Source organism: Jaculus jaculus, chromosome 9 (genome assembly GCF_020740685.1).
Source record: "Jaculus jaculus isolate mJacJac1 chromosome 9, mJacJac1.mat.Y.cur, whole genome shotgun sequence".
Classification (NCBI taxonomy): Eukaryota; Metazoa; Chordata; class Mammalia; order Rodentia; family Dipodidae; genus Jaculus; species Jaculus jaculus.
Genome location: NC_059110.1, coordinates 116,940,889 through 116,960,487, shown reverse-complemented (window position 1 = coordinate 116,960,487; position 19,599 = coordinate 116,940,889). Strand labels below are relative to the sequence as shown.

The 19,599-nt window shown below is 52.0% G+C and overlaps 1 protein-coding gene across 10 annotated transcripts in view; it reads right to left on the bottom strand.

The window, feature by feature from the left end:
- Window positions 1-12,744, bottom strand: part of Hdac5 (histone deacetylase 5) — a 41,569-nt gene extending 28,825 nt beyond the window's left edge. For 9 of the 10 annotated variants that reach the window (XM_045158047.1, XM_045158051.1, XM_045158054.1 and 6 more), the window contains exons 1-2: window positions 12,664-12,744; window positions 6,662-6,872 (exon numbers count right to left, since the gene is read on the bottom strand). In XM_045158047.1, the coding sequence (XP_045013982.1) occupies window positions 6,662-6,683 (22 nt within the window). In that variant the 5' untranslated portion in view covers window positions 6,684-6,872; window positions 12,664-12,744. Of the gene's footprint in view, window positions 1-6,661; window positions 6,873-11,033; window positions 11,055-12,663 lie in introns of those variants that run through there. The other variant, XM_045158048.1, reaches the window with a different exon arrangement.
- Window positions 12,745-19,599: the final 6,855 nt, after the last annotated feature.

Genomic DNA, 19,599 nt, shown 5'->3' with positions numbered 1-19,599 from the left:
CCTGTCTATAAATAGGTGGAGCATGCTCAGGGAGCCGCAGGCTGGCTGCCAGGAGCCCAGGCCTGGCGGAGGCCCCATGGGGGGGGGGGGGAGGCGCGCTTTCCACCCCAGGAGGAAGCGCCAAGCAAGGGGGAGGGGACAGGGGAGGGCCTGCACTCAGGGCCAAGGCCACAGACCTGGGTGGCCAGAAGCTGGGCTGGGGAAGGGCACAGGCAGAGGACCCATGCATCTGGAAGCAGCTTTGGCTACTGCTGTGGGCAAGCAATGGAACAAACATGAGGAAGCCAGGTTCAAGCTTCTATCTTCTCTCTGGCCAGCACAGTAGGTAAAGGGACCAGAAAGACTGAGGAGGGCTGAAAAGATGGCTCAGCAGTTAAAGGAGCTTGCTTATGAAGTCTGACAGCCTGGGTTCAATTCCACAGTAACCACATAAAGCCAGATGCACAAATTGGCACATGTGTTTGGGGATCATTTCCAGTGGCAGAAAGCCCTGCAATGCCCATTCTCTCGCTCTCATAAATTATATATGTATCTATACATATATACATACATATATATACGTAAATTTTTTTTGTGAAGGAGAGGTGACAAATAGCCATAGCCACCTGGCCTAACGTCACACCTTCCCTGGAGTCCTATCAGCCCTGTATGTGAGTATGATTAACTTCTGTCCTCCTGCAAAGCTGGGAGGTGTCTTCCTACCTCCTTACTAGCAGAGAGACCCTAAATAGAAGTTAAGTGGCAGGCTCCTTCTCAACTATTCTAGAGTGCCACCTTGGGTAGCTCAGCTTCTTTTCAGGGGGCAGGAAGACTTCCTGGGCTGGCCTTACCAAGCTCAGGCAGAGGGCTAAGCACACATGCCCACTCCCAACACAGGCTGCTCTTGGTGGGTACTGGTACAGCGCTAAGAGCATCACATAGTGTCACTGCCTTTATTCTGCATGACGACGTTGGGAAAGAGGAGCAGATAGGGAAACTGAGGCACGGCAAGATCGAAGTCACTGGCCCTAGGTCACAGTCATAGAGCTGTGAAGTCTGAGGCTCAAGCCTGACCTCTAACCACTACCCCACTGCTTCATAGGCAAGGGAATGCACAAGGCTACCTCAGGGTTTCTAGTAACAGGCAAAATGACCCCCAGTGCCCAAGTAGGAAGATGACGTTGGAGGCCCTCCACGAAGTCATGAGGCTGTCAGCATCCTGACCCGGTGGAGCAGCCCTAGCTCCTTGGGCCAGGGGGCCAATGTGCCATGGGAACTAGTGACACCTGTAATCTCAATGGCCTGCCCCTTTTCCTCAGGTTGTGCCTCCCACTAGTATAGATATCCTACTTAGCCCCCTGACCTCACTGGAGCCTTTTAATAGCCTAGTTATTCCTGGGTCTGGGCCCCCTCCCCCTTCCTGATGTCACAGTTGCTATTTTGGAGCCCCCTCCTGGCCCCTCCTTGCCCCCCACTCCAGGCATGGAGCCAGGGACACCTGTCCTCTTTCTGGGCTGGATGACCTCACCCTCCTGTCAGTAGCCTGGGAGAAGCTGGCCAACCAAGGACACGGTGGCTATGGCTCCTGAAGCCCATCTTCCCAGCCTGCTTTCACCAGGATTTCAGATGGGGAAGACATGGCTGGAAAGGTGGCAGAAGCAGGCTTTGCAGACAATGACGGAAGGGGGAAGGGCATCCAATGGTAGTGAGCAGGGGTCTAAAGCTACAGCTTCTCAGCCAGAGCACAGTCTAGGAAAAGGCAGTGGAACAGCGCATCCAGGAGCCTGTGCTGGAGGAAGTCAGCCTGTCGACCACCCATCCCCCCCCCCCCCCGCCCTAGCTGCATTCTGGCCAATGGTGGCCACTCGCAAGAGGAATGAAAGGTGAGGCCAAGGGCCTCATCAGTAAGGTGATGGGCAGCAGACACAAGGGAGCCCCAAAAGCCAGGTGCTGCCCCTCCCAGCCAGGGCTCCACCCACCCACGCTGAGAGCAACCAGAAGGGCTGGCTAACCCTGTCCTGGTTCTCTCTGTCTAGACACAGAGAAGCAACAGGGGAGCCCTGGGCTTGAGAGATTGCCTAGTGGTTAAGGCACTTGCCTGCAAAACCTAAGGACCTAGGTTCAATTCTCCAGGTCCCATGTAAGCCAGAGGTACAAGGTGGCATATGCGTCTAGAGTTTGTTTGCAGTGACTAGAGGCTCTGGCATGCCTATTCTCTCTCTTTCTAATAAATAAAAAATAAAAAACCACAACAGGGGAGGCCTGCTCAGAACAAGAGGAAGTTATCAGTGTCGTGACAATTTGAGAGCAGGGCATCCAGACCCCATGAATCCCATGCTGCTTCCTTGAGCCCTTCCAGGCTTCCATCTCATGGGCCCAAGCCTCAGATCAGCCAGATGAAGTTGGAAAGAGGACTTCCTCCCTTTCTGAAACAAGGTCTCACTTCGTGTAGCCCAGGCTGGCCTAAAGCTCAGTGATCCTCCTGCCTCAGCCTTACCACCGCTGGGATGACAGGCAGGAGCCACCATGCTTGACAAAGAGGACGCGCTTCTTAGGGAAGAAAGAAGAGGCAGGGGATAGGCACCTGGAGGCCAGACGCTCAGGAAAGCTCCAAGCACCATCCCATGGCTGCCATGATTAGGAAAAGTATCAAACCCTGCCAGGCAATATTCAACACAACTCCCAAGTATCCTCGAAGGAAATCTGAGTGAAGATGCAGGGGACAGGGATCCTTCTGAGATGCAGGTGGAGTGACAAGGTCTTCCTAATATCTAACGTCAATCCTTCCTGCTATAGTCTTCCTCCTTATGTTTACTTCCCTATCCCTACCCATCCAGCGCTTCCATGTCCTGCCCCACACACTACAAAATACTCATGAAGGATGGGTCCATGAGCCACATCCAGAGCTGGCCCCAGTGAGTTCAAGGCCAGCCTGGACTACAGTCAGGGCTACAGAGCTAGCACCATTCTCCCCAGCAGTCCCCTCCTCGGAGACTCCACTCTGACCTCCAAACCCTGTGAAGCAAGAGCAGGAGCTGAATCCCATGCTGGCTCCTTGAGCTCTTCCAGGCTTCCATCTCATGAGCCCAAAAGCTGACATGGGCCCTGACTGAAAGGAAGGGAGGAAATCCTGTTTTGTGCGCAGTAAAGCCCAGGGCTGGCCTAGGAAAAGTCTGGATTATAAAATGCCAGCGGCCCTGGGGGCCCTAGAAACACTAGGCCGGCCTGCCAGCTAGTTCTTTCCTGCTCTTTGAGCCCAGTCGTGCTAGAGCCCATCAGCATGGCCCAAGAGCTGCCACAAGCCAAGTCCAGGCTAGGTGAGGGCTGAGCCCTCTCATTCGAAACCAAGTGCATCCTCCACTTCCCCTCTGGGTTGACCTTGTCTCCTCTCACCATTCCATCCTAAGCCTTCGATCCCTCTGGAATAATGAAGAGGGGCACAGGAAGGGGGAAGCAGATTCCAATCTGCTGGGGCGCTTCAGTAGACAAGGGAGGCCAAGGGTCCTCTTTCTAGACCCTTGCCCATGCCAACACTGACCCACTTTCTCCTCTTCAAGTTGGCTACCTGCCTCCCAGGGGCTCAGCAGAGCCCGAGGCAGGGAGACAGGACGCCAAGATTCTTGGCTCCACCCTACACCCATGCCCCAGTTTCTCTGGTCACCCCAAAGGGAGGGGGCAGCTGCCCTCCCTCCTGGGAAAGGGAAGGAGAGAAAGTATAGAGGGTGCTGGGAGGTACTAGGCAGACAGGTGTTGTCATGAAGCTTGTCTTCCTCCCACGCTGGGGATAAGGAACCTGGCTGCCTCCTCTGGGGCCCCACCAGCACCCAGGCAGGCTCACATGGCAGTCCACATTCTTGCCCTCTCTGAGCAATGGCACAGAGGATAGAGTACAACCAGGGAAGTCAAGGTCCTAGGTCCCACAGTGGTTCGTCCAACCTCAGAGGAAAACATGCAGATGAAACTCGTTATAGCAAAAGAAAGAACGCCTCACTCTTGGAGTCCCCTTTAGACTGAAGAGAAAGACAGAGGGAAGCAGACTGGTCTCTTCATAAACTCCTGGGATATCCGAAGCAGATGAGGAGGAAAAGATCATGACATCAAAATAAAAGAGAGACTGACTGAGAAGGGGAGGGAATATGATGGAGAGTAGAGTTTCAAAGGGGAAAGTGGGGGGGGGGAATTAGCATGGGATGTTGTTTATAATTATGGAAGTTGTCAATTAAAAAAAATTTAAAAAAAAAAAAACCTCACTGACTAACCAGGAAAAAAAAAAAAAAAGTAGATGAAGTCAAGTGCTGGCATGCAGCTCTGCCCTAGGGTATGTGAATTCGAACCTGCAGCCTGAGGTGATGGGCAGAAGCAGATCAATTAGTCTCCCACCTGCCATCCCTTCACCAGGAACTCCCTTGCAGGAGGGGTAGTCAGCAATAGACCATTTCCTATCATCCTGCTGCCCTCACAGGCCAAGCTTACTGGTGAACTAGACAAGAACTTGCCAAACTGAAAAGCTCTTGGGCCAAGAGGCAGCAAGAGGACAGAGGAGGCTCCCTACAGAACTCAACCTTGCAGCTAGGTGCCCTAGGGAGAAAAGAGCAAATGGGCTGGACGGCAGGGAGAGGTGGGAAGTGACCATCTTTCCCTCCTCCGTTGTCTGCCCCATGGCTCCATACCTTTCCTTCTTGGGACTCTCCGCAAGGTGTCCACAGGGACATGGACACCCGTGTGCTCTGGCTACAGTTTGTGGTTTCATTTTACTTCCGTGGAGTCCCAAGGCATGTGGTTCCCAGGCTCCTGCCAGGCGCTGGGCGCTGGCAGCCTGAGTCCAGATGCCAACCAGGCTCAGAGAACAGCAAAAACTGAGCCCCTCAAGGACGAAAAGCTGTGTACAGACTGGCTGTCCTCCCCCAGCACAGTACAACTGTGCCACCAGAGGAACCAATCCTACAACCGTAAGAAAACCATGGGAAGGGCCACAAGCAGGATGGCCCCTCTAATCGGTCTTAATAACCCTAAAATGTGGTTCTAGATCCCAGAGCCCTTCTCTCCCTCCCTCCCGCCCATATACCATGAAGACAGCATCTCCCCCTGCTGGGGGCAGCTGGAAAGCCAGCTGGGAGGCAGGCTAATGCCACAGGCCCACTGAGTACGTCCACCTTACCAGGGCTCAGCAGCAGCTCCCAAGCTGGTAGACACTTCCAGCTACCAGCACACTCCTGCCAGCTCTGGAGAGGTGGCTGTGAGGGTAACCTGGACCACTAGTACTTGGAAAGACAACCCAGTAACTTCATCTACCCAGGGTGAATTATGATAACCTTTCACGGCAAGAGAATGAAACCCCAGCACTGGGAAACTACCGCCACATGTCTCTGAGCAGCTCCTGTGCTCCTGGCCCAGAGCTGCCCTCCAGGTCCCATGTGCGGTGGGAGCCGGAGACAGTTCATGGAAAGCTCCAGGTTGCAGCTCAGAGAAGGGGAGCAGCTGGCACCCCTGCCAGACGGGCCTGTGAAGAACAGTCTCACAGCTGAGTTGAGCTGAGACAGGTGAGGGACCACCAGGCCTCTCCTGCCACTTTATGAGCACACCTAACAGAATGAGGCAGAAAGCCAGAGCTCGAGAGCCCACCTAGTACAGCCTCTACAAGGCAGATGGAGGCAAAGGCAGGAGGCCATCGTCAGGGACCATGAAGCCAGCAGGAGGATGGGCAGGGAATGAAGCTGGAGAGGGGAGCCCTGGATTCCTCCTGCTCCTGCTTTTGGACCATCCTGTAGGTGAGTTTTCATCCCATGTCCTCAATATCTCTTTCTCTAAAAGAAAGGAAAATATCCACCCATCCACACCTAGAGAAAAAGAAGTAGGCACAGAATGGGCCGGGGAGGGTTAAAGCTCAGCAGCTTCTCAGACTGCAGAAGGAGACAGCAGAGGAGAGAAGGCAGTTATTACTCTGACCACACTGACCTGTGACCCTTCCTGGGAAACTCCTGAGGGTCCAGCTCAGGCCATTTGGACACATCCTCATGGGCACATGTCCAGACCCACCCGGACAGAAAGCTGCCTGGAATCTCATCCACAGAACATTTCTGTCAGCAATGGACTCAGGGTCCTAGCAGAGGGCAATGGGAAATCTCAGAGTGAAAGGCCTCAAGGAGCCAACCATACGGAGGGACCGAGAACAAGGCGGAGGGCTGAGACTCCTCTACACACTCATGACCCCACGCCCAAACCCATACCACACACCCAAGCACAGAGGCGAAGGCCTGGAGCAAACCTCCACGAAGGGGAAAAAAAACAAAAAGCAGAATACAGACACTTCAGCAAGGAAAGAAGCCACCACCAGGAGAAGTAGCATGGACATCCAGCTACATCAAGGAAATACTTCCAACACTGCCCCAGGCCACCCAGAGAGGTTCTGGAGTACACACCCCTTCAGGAACATAAGGCTCTCAAGTGGAGGGCTGGCATGGCACAGAGGAGGAAACAGACACCCCCAGGGCCATGGATTTCCAGGTCTGCTTCACGGTTGGCCTCCGTCCTCTTCTTGCAAGGCTTCTGCACCCTCACTCTTGACCCCCTTGTTCCCTGACAGCTTACAACTGGCAGTCAGCTAGCTTGGGCAGGAAACCCACATAGCCCATTGCATTCAAAGCTGCCCCAGGAGGCTCTTCTCCAACCTCCCAGCTCTTACCCGACTCGTTGGGAGAGTTCATGCCGGCTCTGGGCCCGCAGGAAGCTGGCGCTGGGGACTGGGACAGGAGGGGGTGGAGCTGCGGTGATGTCAAGAGAAACAGACGATAACAGACAGACGGACGGGACAGGAGCCCGGGGCCGCCTTGCCTCTAATGCCCATCCAAGGCCATCCTTCGGGGCGAGGCAGTCAGGCACTCAGAACGGCATCCCTGGGGAAAGATGGAGTAGGGTTAGAGGCCCCCAACTCAGGAATCTGAGAGCCAAAGAAGACCTTGGAGTGGTCTGCTTAAACCTGGAAAGAGAGAAAGGGCTACTTGCCCAGGGCACAGAGGACACAAGCAGAACTGGACCAACCCCTGGTTTATTCTTTTCCTAACTGGTGAGGCTTCTGGTGCCCAAGGGATAGGAAATGGCTGTAGTGGCCTTTGTAGACATCAGGGTCCACTGCCAGATGGGGAGCCCTGACAGATTTCTGGAGGGTTCCTGATGTGGGACTGTCACCAACAAAGAAGTGCAGGAAGCTTCTAGGCACTATCCAAGGCAGTGAGAAGAGGCCAAGCTGACCTAGAACCCCTGGTGGAAGCTAGGAAGAGGTGCTAAGCATGGTGACATCTGCCTATAAACCCAGCACTTCAGAAGTGGAGGCAGGAGAATCAGGAGTTCAAGGTTATCCCCTTAGCTACATAATGAGTTGTTTGAGGCCAGACTGGGCTACATGAGATCCTGTATCAAAGAAAAAAAAAAAAGTTGGACATGGTGGCGCACACCTTTAAGCCCAGCACTAGGGAGGCAGAGGTAGGAGGATCACTGTGAGTTCAAGGCCACCCTGAGACTACATAATGAATTCCAGGTCAGCCTGGGCTAGAATAAGACTTTATGTAAAACAAACAAACAAAGGTCAGGGAGAAACTGGCACCTAGCTCCAGAATCCTAGGCCAGCTGAACACCCAGTGGGACAGAAATCTTCTCCCTCCATTCTAAGCCTTTGCCACCCATGCCTAGAAATGCAAACGTGCTTGTTTTGATCTCCCAGACTCCACAATGGGTCACAGTATGAGACTGTATTTTAGGAGTTAGAAAATTCAGAGACATCCTGACTAGAAATGCAGCTCAGTGGGAAAGTGGCTGCCTGGCATATGCAAGGCCCAGGGTTCAATTCCCAGCACTACTGGGAAAAAAATATGTATCAGATACATCCATCCCAGGTCCAGCACCACCAGCCTATATGGACCAAGGGCCCAAGTACAGGGCTTTATGCATCATATAGGTTGTGTCCTGGGCAAACAGGTATGAAATCCAGCCCATGCTCTGCCTGCCCAGCCAAGGTGTAACACGTGCTGAATCTACCAGAACAAGGGATGCCTTTTTCCAGTTTTTACAAACGCACCAAAAGGTCCAAGGGTAGCCAAAGCCAATACAGTAATGGAGGAAGTGGTAGAGGACCATGGATTGGGCAAGCTGTCCCCCACACCTCCAGTTCTCCCTTGTCCCAGCCTCACAGTTAAGTCCTCAAGCCTCAGACACTAGGCAGGCAGCACCTGGGCCTATCCCTAAATGGCCCAGGTCCACTCAGACATGACCTCATTCATCTGCTTCCAAGTAAAGGCAGGCCTTCCAATACCCAAGGAGGGCAAGTGGCAAGAAGCAAACCAACACAGGCTGAGCACAGGAGCTGCGGGATGTTTCAACCCTAACTCTGCTCCCCAGCCTCAAGCAGGCAAGTAGATCTGCTTCCCAGAGAACCTCACCTCCTGGTGGGGTAAGCCTCCATGTTCTTCGTAAGTCTCTGTACTCTCACCAAGGAGTCTCAGGGGTAGGGTCCATTGGAGCCAAGAAGGCCACTATTCAGTATGGTGGGGCCACAGGAAAACACACACACACACACACACACACACACACACACACACACACACATGCACGACCCGGCTGTCACCTCATCCATGGGGCTCAAACTCTGTGGTTGCAGAAAGGTATATTGAGACTAGGGTCAGGGTTGAAGGGACTGGAACACTCCAACAGGCGCAGATGTGGGGTAAAGACAAAAGAGACGACACAGGGCTGGGGCTAAGTTCAGGAATGCAGCAGGTGGGGCTGTTAGTGTGCTGGTAGGCCCGCGTGGGCAGGCAGCTCAGCCCGTGCCCACACCAAGGCTGGCGCCCAGTTCTGCTCACACCCTTTTCCCGTGGGCTGGGGAAAACAGGTTCAGAAATTCCCACGGTTGCAGCAGCCTGAGTAGCCCAGCCCATCTACTTACTGAAAGGTGCCTCCACTGCAGGGCACTCAGGAGGACAGATCCCAAGGGGACAAAAACTCAGTGAGCTCCCTTTTACCTCACTCACCTAGCCTCTCTGGATCTTAAGGCTGTCGAGCCTCACCCACTGGGGAGAAGACTGGTGACTCCGTGAGCTCACAGTGGGCTCAGGATCCACTTAGGCTCTATTTCTCCCCACCCCGTGGGACTCAGGGGTGCCCAGGGCCCATGTCCACCTGCAAACCCCTGAGCTTTGGTTCACAGGTCTCCCAAGTGAACAAGAGCCACCAGCAGGGTTTCCTGGGAAACAAAGCAGCCGCTTTCACAGCCTGGTCAGGACAGGCACAGCTTCTTGTCTAGGGCACAAAAGAGAGCGAAGACAGTCTGAAAAGTTGCTGGCTATTGTTACATGAAGGTCTCTGTGGGCAGCGGGGGACCAGGCTCCTGGACTACCTACCACTTGGAAGCCAACCCCGGGAGCAACCACAGCCCCTCAGGGCCCTGCTTCCCTAACCCCAGTGGCCAGCTCCTTCCTTCCTTCTAGATGACTCTAGAATCCAAACCCTCCTTCCACCTCCAGACAGGGCACTGGGACGAGTGCAGGAAACCAGCAGCATCTCATCCTACAAGTCCTGCTAAACTCAAGGAGGCGGGGCAGAAACCCTGGGGAAACACCCTCACCCCATTCTGCAAGCAATAAAAATCCTGGCAGAGGGTAAGAGGAGAGCAGACAAGAGAGAGACTGGAGCCATGCAATGTCCCAAAAGCCACAAGTTCACTCTGCTGGCCTACAGGAATTCATCCTTCAAATAGCTCCCTCTGAATTCGCAGGCATCAGATGTGTGTTGGAGGGCCTCTCCAAAACCTAGACTACGTACCACCATGCCACCCACCCACTCCCAGCACACCCTGACCCTGAGAGAGGCAGGCTAAGGACCTGAGCTCCCAAGCCCAGGCTGCTCCCCAGATCACAGATAATAGGACTGAGCAGTCTGAGCCAAGTCTTGTGTATCTGCCATAGGCTTCACTTGCCCCAGCAACTGCCTGACAGAGCCGGAAGTCCACACGGCCACCCCAAAGCATCAGTGGCGTCTCTTCACAACCTGTCCTGACAGTGGCCATAGCAGACCACCGCGCCCAGCCTCAAAGAGCATCTACTACCTTGTGCCTCCCCAAAACAGAGCCAACAGAAGTCCAGGAGTACTGGAGCCATGTGGACCCCAAACTAGGGAAGGGGGGAAGGCAACAGGGGAGGAAAAAAAAGGCACCAGGCTGACAAATTCATTTTTGCAATCGGCCCATTTCTGTTTGTCTGCTCAGACGCAGCTCCAGGCATCTGCACAAGCCAGATGGAGGAGGCTGCTATTTCTAGAAAAAAAAGGGGGGGGAGGGGAGGGGAGAGGAGGCGGAGGCAGAGGGCAGAAGAAGGGGGTCTGTTTGCCCTAAAACCTCAGACAGAATGATAACCCCCTCCCCAACACTACCAGACAGGGTTCCCATTCAAGAAAAAGGCTGGGGCTGGGGTGGGTGTGAGGTGGGGTGGGAGAAAAGAAAGGCAGAGAAAGTTGAGTTAGCCAAAGTCAGCTACAATAGGCCCCCTCACGGGCTGCATCAGGTTTTCATTCATGAGCAACAGTGCTACCAAAAAAAAATGCCAAGAACCGCCCCCCCATCTCTGTCTCTCTCATCCCCCCCCACCCCCCACGGGAGTGCAGTCCTCTAAGCAGGCTGCCTGAGCCTGAAGCCGAGTTTCAGACATCCCTCCTCAAAGGGATGTGAGTAGGAAGAATTAATTATTAAAGAGCAGCTGCGACTTCAACACCGACTGCTCTACCTCTAGCTCCTCAGGGTTGATGCCCCTCCCTGGCCATGCAAAAACACAGATGCCCCCCCCCACTTCATAGTCCTAAACCCCATCTCTAAGCACACTGCTAAGAACCCACCTCTAGGAATAGAAAAGCAGACCACAGAGTCTGCAGTTACTTGAGGTGGGTGGGGCATGTAACACTGTTCCCCCCCACACTCCAGATTGCATGGTCCTGCCAAAGTAGGGGATACACGGGGAAGTGGAATGGCCAGCCTAGAGCAAACATTTCCTCCACCTTTACCCAGGGCTAACCTGTATCCGTGAATGCTGCAGTGCACACATACACTCCAGGGAGAAAGTGGAGATGCTGGGGACCTACTCCTCAGGATCACACAGATCCAAGTCGAAGTAGAAAGAGGCGAAGAGAAGGCTTAAGAAAAGAGGAAGGAGGCACTATGATCTCCCCAAGCTGTGTTTTTAGGGAGGGAAAGAAAGGAGAGAAGGCTGGAATGAACAAGCAGGCAGACCCTAACATGGCTTATTCATATCCTAACCTAGCCCAGAGTCTCTATAGGCAACGCAAGCTCAAGGGTCTCAGGGACGGGGACCCGAGGAGCCAGGGACCAACCTGCCTCAGAAACTAAGAGGAGACCCAGTGGCAGGAATGCCCAAGGGGTCCTTCTGGCCAAGACTCTTAGATCACTCATCCCTTGCCTCCTTTTGTTCCCAGGATCTGGTTCCATCTTCCCCTCCCACTGGACTCTGAACCCAACTGCCACCACCATCACACACACCCCCACCCCAAACTACAAAGCTCATTCCAGGTCCCAGAAGAATGCTTGTCGCTGTCAGAGTGGTCCCTTTCACACATACCCCCAAAGCAACTGCAGCTGCTACCCTTCCTCCTTAGACACCTCATCTCAGAAGGCCAAAGGCAGGGATAACAAGAGGTCACCTCCTCCCCTCCATGAAGCACCCCCAACCATTCCTCTCTCACCCCCTCCCAAGCTCCCAGATTAATTACTTATCACCCAACCAGTTCTCATCTTCCCCCAGGGCCCCAGGGATGGGTGGGGTAGAGAAACAGACTCCCCCAAATTAGCAAGGCACTAGATGAGCCCATGGCCCCCTGAGAAACAGGCCTAGGATGAAAAACTGGGGTGTTGGGGGGGGTTATCCATGCCAGAGAGAGCCAAGTCATATCCTAGCTCACTCCCCAGCTCCAGGGTGTCAGACAGGAAAGGGTGGTAAACTAACGCAGTACCGCCTCACAAGCGAGGGGGTGAAAATAATGGAAAGAGAGAAGGTGGCCCCCCTCCAGCAGTCCCCCTTCTTCTTGTACGAAAGTCAAGGACGCAAAAATGAAGGATGCGATCTTAACCACAGGGTTTGTGGGGGGGGAAGAGGAGGAGGAAGCAATGTGGGTGGGCAGCGCCCCTCACCTCAGAGTAACCAGAAAGGGGTGTCCAGAGATGAGGTCTGTCCAGTATCCCGGTGCAGAGCTAAAAAAAATCGCTCCGCAAACCCAATATGCGCCGCGGGAGAGGGGACAAATCAAGACATTCCCTCCCCCCGCCCGCCCGGTCTCCGGGCCATCTGGGGGCGCAGGGCGCGGGAAGACGGGCCCCTCCCTTACCTGCAGGGAAGGCGCCCTGCACGGCAGGGGTGGGGAGGGGACGCGCGCGCCGCCAGCCCCGTGGCCCGGCTCCCGGGGACCGGCGACGCTCCCGGGGAAAGGGGACATCACCCAGCCGGCCGGCCAGGGCGCCGGGAGGGAAGGAGGAGGGAGCGCGGCGCGCGCGGGGACTCCCGCGGGCCAGCGACGGCGGGAGAGGAGGCAGTGGTGGCGGTGGTTGGGGGGGTGGCCGCCTGGCGTCCCCGGGGTCCGCGGGCGAGAAGGGGGGAAGGCGGGATCCCGGCGGGTTACGGCGGACGCGCTCACCCGCTGCGGTTCGAGCTCCGGCTCCGCGGGCGGCGGCGGCAGCAGCGGCGGCGGCAGCAGCGGCAGCGCCTCCTCGACGGCTCCTCCATCTTTGCGGCGGCTCCTCGGGCTCCGCTCGCCGCCGCCACCAACAACAACATTCGGAGACGTCACTCCCGTCACGTGACCCGACCCCGAGCTAAAAATAGACCCAGACCCCCCCCCCCACCACCACCTCCCCAGTTCCCTCCACCACCAGCTCCAGCCACCGGCCCCTCCCCTCCCGCGCGGCCCTCCCCGACGCCGGGCGGGGCCAGCGGCGCCTCCGTGACAGCTTCTTAAAGGGCCAGTGCCCAGCCCGAGGTTTGCCGTAGCTGGGGAGGAAATGGAAGGGAAAGCGATCCGAGCCTCGCGCCCAGGGGTGACAGGAGCGTAACCAGGACCCCGGCAGGTAGCTGGAGCTCCCGGCCTTTTGGGAGCTATTGCGTGCGCTTCTTTTCAACAATCTCTAGATGGTGCAATCTTTGCCTTCCCGAGGTGAGGGGAAGGAGAACTGATGCTGGAATCCTAGGGGCTTCGAAGGCCCTTGGAAGACCCTGTAAGGGGCCGGGAGAGGCTGCGAATGCAATGCGGACCAGCTTGCTGCGCCCGACCGCATTCCCCGGAGAGAAAGAACGCCTGGAGAAGGCCAGGGTTGTAGGAGTCCATGGACTCCAAAAGGGCAGACCAAGGGCCTGAAGGAGTGACTTGCTGGTCCCTCATTTGGGTGCTGTTCTCACCACGGCGTCTTTGGGACACACATGAGTGGGTGTTATTAACCTTGAATAGTTTGTCAATGACCCAACAATCCCACTAGGGGGAAAAAAAAGTTCTCTCAGGAAATATTGTTGTGCTCCAAAATTGAACGTAGGAAATTGTTTAACAAGAATGTCGCAAACAACATAAGTAACCATCAATAGGGGTTTTGCAAATAGCCTATGGGACATCCATTCAGTAGGATATCATCCGGACATTAAAAATTATATAAGTCTAGAGCCGGTTGTGGTGGCGCACGCCTTTAATCTCAGCACTTGGGAGGCAGAGGTAGGAGGATCATTGTCAGTTCAAGGCCAGTCGGAGACTAATTCCAGGTCAGCCTAGGCTAGAGCAAGACCCTACTTTGAAAAACTAGAAATAAATAAAAATTATATAGGTCTAGGACTGAATGTGCTGCTCAGAAATGCTTAGCATGTGTGAGGCCCTCATTTTAAACCACAGCATCAAAAAAAAGGGATGCTGATCTGACAATATGTTTATGATATATTTATGTGTGTGTATATGTATTTTTTTAAAGCAAGTAGGGGTTAGTGGTGCACACCTGTAATCACAGCCCTTAGGAGGTAGAAACAGGAGGATCAGGAGTTCAAGGTCATTCTCATTTATAACCAGTTTGATACCCATCTGGGTTACATGAGACCAAGAAAGAAAGAAAGAAAGAGGAAAGAGGAAGAGGAAAAATAAGGTCAAAACCCAACAAGTATTACTCATTTGTTCCAATATTGTAAGCAACAACAAACTAAATTCATCTGTCTGGTTATATATGCATATAAAAACCCTATAAGAATACCACAATGTAGCACGCCTTTGATGCCAGCACTCAGGAGGCAGAAGTAGGAGGATTGCCATAAGTTTGAGGCCACCCTGAGACTGCATAGTGAATTCCAGGTCAGTCTGGGCTACAGTGAGACTCTACCTTGAAAAAAAAGGGGGGGGGGAGAATACCACAATGTTCAAATATGTTCTTTTTTTTATATTTTATTTATTTACTTGAGAGCGACAGACAGAGAGAGAAACAGGCAGAGAGAGAGAGAATGGGCGCTCCAGGGCCTCCAGCCACTGCAAACGAACTCCAGACGCATGCGCCCCTTGTGCATCTGGCTAACGTGGGTCCTGGGAAATCCAGCCTCAAACCGGGGTCCTTAGGCTTCACAGGCAAGCGCTTATCCACTAAGCCATTTCTCCAGCCCCAAATACGTTCTTTTTTTCTCTCATTTTTATTTGAGACAGAAACAGATAAAGAGAGAATAGGCACACCAGGGCTTCCAATCACTGCATATGAACTCCAGATGCATGTGTTACCTTGTGCATCTGGCTAATGTCTGACCTAGAGAATCAAACCTGGGTGCTTAGGCTTTGCAGGCAAGCACCTTAACAGTTAAGCCATCTCCAGCCCTGTTATGTTTGTTTGTTTGTTGTAGAGTTTCAGTCTAGTATATCATTATTATTATTTATTTTGAGAGAGAGAGAAAGGCAGAGAGAGAGAATAGGTGTGCTAGGGCTTTTAGCCAGTGCAATCAAACTCCTGGCACTGCAGCCCCATGTGCACATGTGTGACATTGCACACTCACATCACTGTGCGTCTAACTATGTGGGATCTGGAGAGTAGAGCATGAATCCTTAGGCTTCACAGACAAGCTCCTTAACCATTAAGCCATCTCTCCAGCACCAAAGTATGTCCTCTTTTTTTTTTTTTGATTTTTCGAGGTAGGGTTTCACTTTAGTCCAGGCTGACCTGGAATTTGCTATGTACTCTCGGAGTGGCCTCGAACTCACCATGATCCTCCTACCTCTGCCTCCCAAGTGCTGGGATTAAAGGCATGTGCCACCACTCCTCACTCCCAAAGTATGTTCTTAATTAAAAAAAAAAAATTGTTAGCCTCATGCACAAAGACTAGGCAAGTGCAAGGTTGTACACGCCCACTAGGTGGCTCAAGTGTCTAGAGTTCAAATTCAGTGGCTGAGGCCTTGGTGCGCCAGTTCTCTCTCTCTCTCCTCTCCCTGTCTCTCTTTCTAAAATTAAAATTGGAGTTAAAAAATAATAGGGCTGGGCTGGAGGGATGGCTTACTGGTTAAGGCATTTGCCTGCAAAGCCAAAGAACCCAGGTTTGATTCTCCAGGACCCACATAAGCTAGATGCACAAGGTGGCATATGCATCTGGAGTTCGTTTGCAGTGGCTGGAGGCCCTGGTGCGCACTCTCTCTCTCTATGTCAAATAAATAAAATAGGACTGGAGAGATGGCTTAGCGGTTAAGCCCTTGCCTGTGAAGTCTAAGGACCCTGGTTCAAGGCTCGATTCTCCAGGAGCCATGTAAGCCAGATGCACAAGGTAGCACATGTATCTGAAGTTAGTTTGCAGTAGCTAGAGGCCCTGGCACACCCATTCTCCCTCTCTGTATCTGCCTCTTTTTCTCTCTGACTGTTGCTCTCAAATAAATAAAAATAAACAAAATTTAAAAAATTAAAAATACCACAATGTTTACTTTCTTTTTTGTCTTTGTATATTTTTAATTTTGAAACAACCATGTTACCTTACCTATCAGAGAAAGAAAAAGATATATATAACTGTTCCCATAACAAATGACAAAGGTCTTTTATGAATCTGTCCACTCTGGTTATCTCCATCCCCATTTCTTGTTTGCTATGAACTTTTTTTTTCTTCCAAGTCTCACTTTAGCCTAAGCTAACCTGGCCCTTACTCTGTAGTTCCAGGCTGGGCTTGAACTAAAGTGGAGTGCTGAGATTAAAGGCATGTGCCACCAACCCAGCTACCCACTTCTTTTTAAAAAAAAAAAAAATTTTACTTATTTATTTGAGAGAGAGAATGGGTGTGCCAGGGCCTCTAGCCTGTGCAAATCAACTCCAGACGCATGTGCCCAGAAGCACGTGTCACCTTGTACATCCGGTTTACGTGGGTAATGGGGAATCAAGCCTGGGTCCTTAGTTTTCACAGGCAAGTGCCTTTGCTACTAAGCTATCTCTTCAGCCCCTATCCCCACCTCTCCTTGAAAGCCAAATCACCCCTTACCAGAAATACTGTAGCTGCCCCTCCAACTGATCCACTCCCAGTATCCATTTTAGCCTCCTCTAAAAGCCAGAGTGAACCCCCACCCCCACCAAAGTAGGGTCTCTCTCTGGCCCAGGCTGACCTGGAATTCACTATGTCATTTCAGGCTGGCCTCAAACTCACTGCGATCCTCCTATGTCTGCATCCTGAGTACTGGGATTAAGGGTGTGAGCCACCACAGCCAGCTCAGAGTGATCTTTTAGAATACAAATCTAGTCAAGAAAGGGATCAAGACTACATAGTGAATTGCAGGTCAGCCTGGGCTAGAGCAAAACCCTACTTTGAATAAACAAAAACAAACAAACAAAAAAGGATTGAAATAATTCCTATTATCTCTGGGTCCAGAAAAGTGGTTTTCTTTAAATATTTCATTCATTTACTTATTTCAGAGAGAGGGAAAGAGGCCAGATAGAGAATGGGCCTCCTGCCACACAGCACCACTTTGTGCATTTGGCTTTATATGGGTATTGGGGAATCGAACCCAGGCCATCAGACTTTGCAGGATAGCGCCTTTAACTGCTGAGCCATCTCTCTAGCCCAGAAAAATGGTTTTCAAATGTTAAGGTATAACAACTCACCAAAGGAACATGTTCAGAAATGCTAATTCCTGGAGCCCACCCCCAAAGCTTGTTCAGTGGGATGGAGGCCCAGAAATGTTTGGTTTTAATACATACCCAGGAGATTTTTGCTGCAGCTGGTCCTCTCCAGGAACTTGGAAAAACATGAGCCCAAATTTCTTAATGACCTTATCCCTACCTACCTACCCAACTTCCTCCAAGTCCTCTGTGTTTTGGCCCTGTGGCCTTGGTGTTCTTGAAGAATGTGCTCCTTGGGGCCTTTGCACAGGCTTTTTTCTTCTTTCTCTAAAATGCCCTTTCCAGACTGGAGAGATGGCTTAGCGGTTACTTGCCTACGCAGCCTAAGGACTCAGGTTTAATTCTCCAGGTCCTATGTAAGCCAGATGCACAAGGTGCACATGCATCTGGAGTTCATTTGCAGTATCTAGAGGCCCTGGCGTGCCCATTCTCTCTCTCTGTAATAAAAATAAATAAATAGAAAGCCCTTCTCCTTCTCATCTGTGAGAACTTGATTTAACTATCACTTCCTAAACGGCCTTCTTTCGTCCTTTCATTAAACTATACCCCCTTGCTTTCATTGACCCTGATTCTCACTCAGTAGTCTCAGGCTGTCCTCAAACTCATGGCAATCCTCCTACCTCTCCCTCCCAAGTGCTGGGATTAAAGGCGTGTACCACCACTTCTGACCCTTTTTTGTTTGTTAGATTTTTGGTGTTTCAAGGTAGTGTCTCTATCTAACCCAGGCTGACCCGGAATTCACTATGTAGTCTCAGGATGGCATCAAACTCAGTGATCCTCTTACCTCTGCCTCCCGAGTGCTGGGATTAAAGGCGTAACACCAGGTCCAGCTTTGGCCTTTTTAAAAATTTGCTCTCCTCCACCTTCTATGACAGAATGTCGATGGACCCAATATCGGGCAGGCCTTTTGCAGGTAATGACAGTCACTGTGAGGCCATGAATGCAATGGACATTTCATGTCCAGAAGACAGCATTCCAAAGCATTCCTTCCCATGCTCTGGTTCTTACATTGTTTCCATAGTATTCTCTGAGCCTCAAAGGACATGACAGAGATGCCTCACTCAGCACTCAGCACTTAACACTTTGATGAGTTTTAGTTTCCCAGTAGTCACCACCAAATGCAAAAAGAAGCTTCTCTGACCAAAGATGAGAGGAGCACTAGTCTATGGCACAAACACAAAGATTTGATGGGCATAACGTATCTATTTGGTCAAGCAGCAGTAGTGGCTTCCCACCTAGGGCCTATGACCTTCCCAGCCATAAGCTTTTGACTAGGTTTTCAGAGCCAGGCATGAATTCCCTCTAGTGGAGCAGGCCTCAGATTCCATCAGAGAGCAGTTGCTTACCTGTAGCATTAACCCATGCCGTTGTTGTTTTAGTGCGCACATCCTGCCTGGCTGGCCAGCGTAGTTAGTTCACAGGGTCCACTGCTGGTTAAGACTGTTCACGACTTTTCTCCCCAGCAGTCTGCCAAGCACTTTCAACACTATGACACCTAACCAACAGGAAAGAGGCTTCCAGCTCAGTTCCAGCTTGACTTGTCACTCTCCTGCAATCAAAGCATGTAATGTCTTCAACAATGGGGTCTCTCCATCTAGTTCTGGTGGGCAACCAAAAGCAATCACAGTAGTCTGTATTGTTCTGGAGGCTTCATAAGTCTCACTGACCAGCAAATCACTGGGAGATACCCCACCTTTAGCAGTGGGAGGAGGTTTCTCTTTCTTTCTTTCTTTCTTTCTTTCTTTCTTTCTTTCTTTCTTTCTTCCTTCTCTCTCTCTCTCTCTCTCCCTCTCTTCCTTCCTTTCTTTCTTTGTTTTTTTTTTTCTTTTTCTTTTCTTTTTTCTTTTTTTGGAGGCAGGGTTTCACTCTAGTCCAGGCTGACCTGAAATTCACTATGTAGTCTCAGGGTGACCTCGAACTCACAGCAATCCTCCTACCACTGCCTCCTGAGTGCTGGGATTAAAGGTGTGCCCCACCACGCCCGGCAGCACTACAATAATCTATGGCTTCCAGAAGCAGCATTATCCACCCCCCACACACTCGCGCAGGATACTTCTGAAGCAAAGTTTTTTATTTTGTTTTTATTTACTTGAGTGAGTGAGAAAGAGGCAGATAGACAGAGAGAGAGAATGGGCGTGCCAGGACCTCCAGCTGCTGCAAACGAACTCAAACTCCAGACACATGCACCACCTTGTGCATCTGGTTTATGTGGGTCCTGGGGAACTGAACCTGGGTCCTTTGGCTTTGTAGGCAGGCGTCTTAACTGCTAAGCCATCTCTTCAGCCCTGAAGCAAACTTTTTGAGCACAGCAACCACACGTCTACTAGCACAGAGAAACAATTACCATACAGGGCCCTGATGAACCTTCAGATTTTCCCTTCTTAGGTAAGTAGGGGCTGAATAGTTCAGCATTCATTCTACATACATTCCTTGGGTGCCCAAGGTAGGTTCTGGGGATACAGAGATGCTTCTGTTCT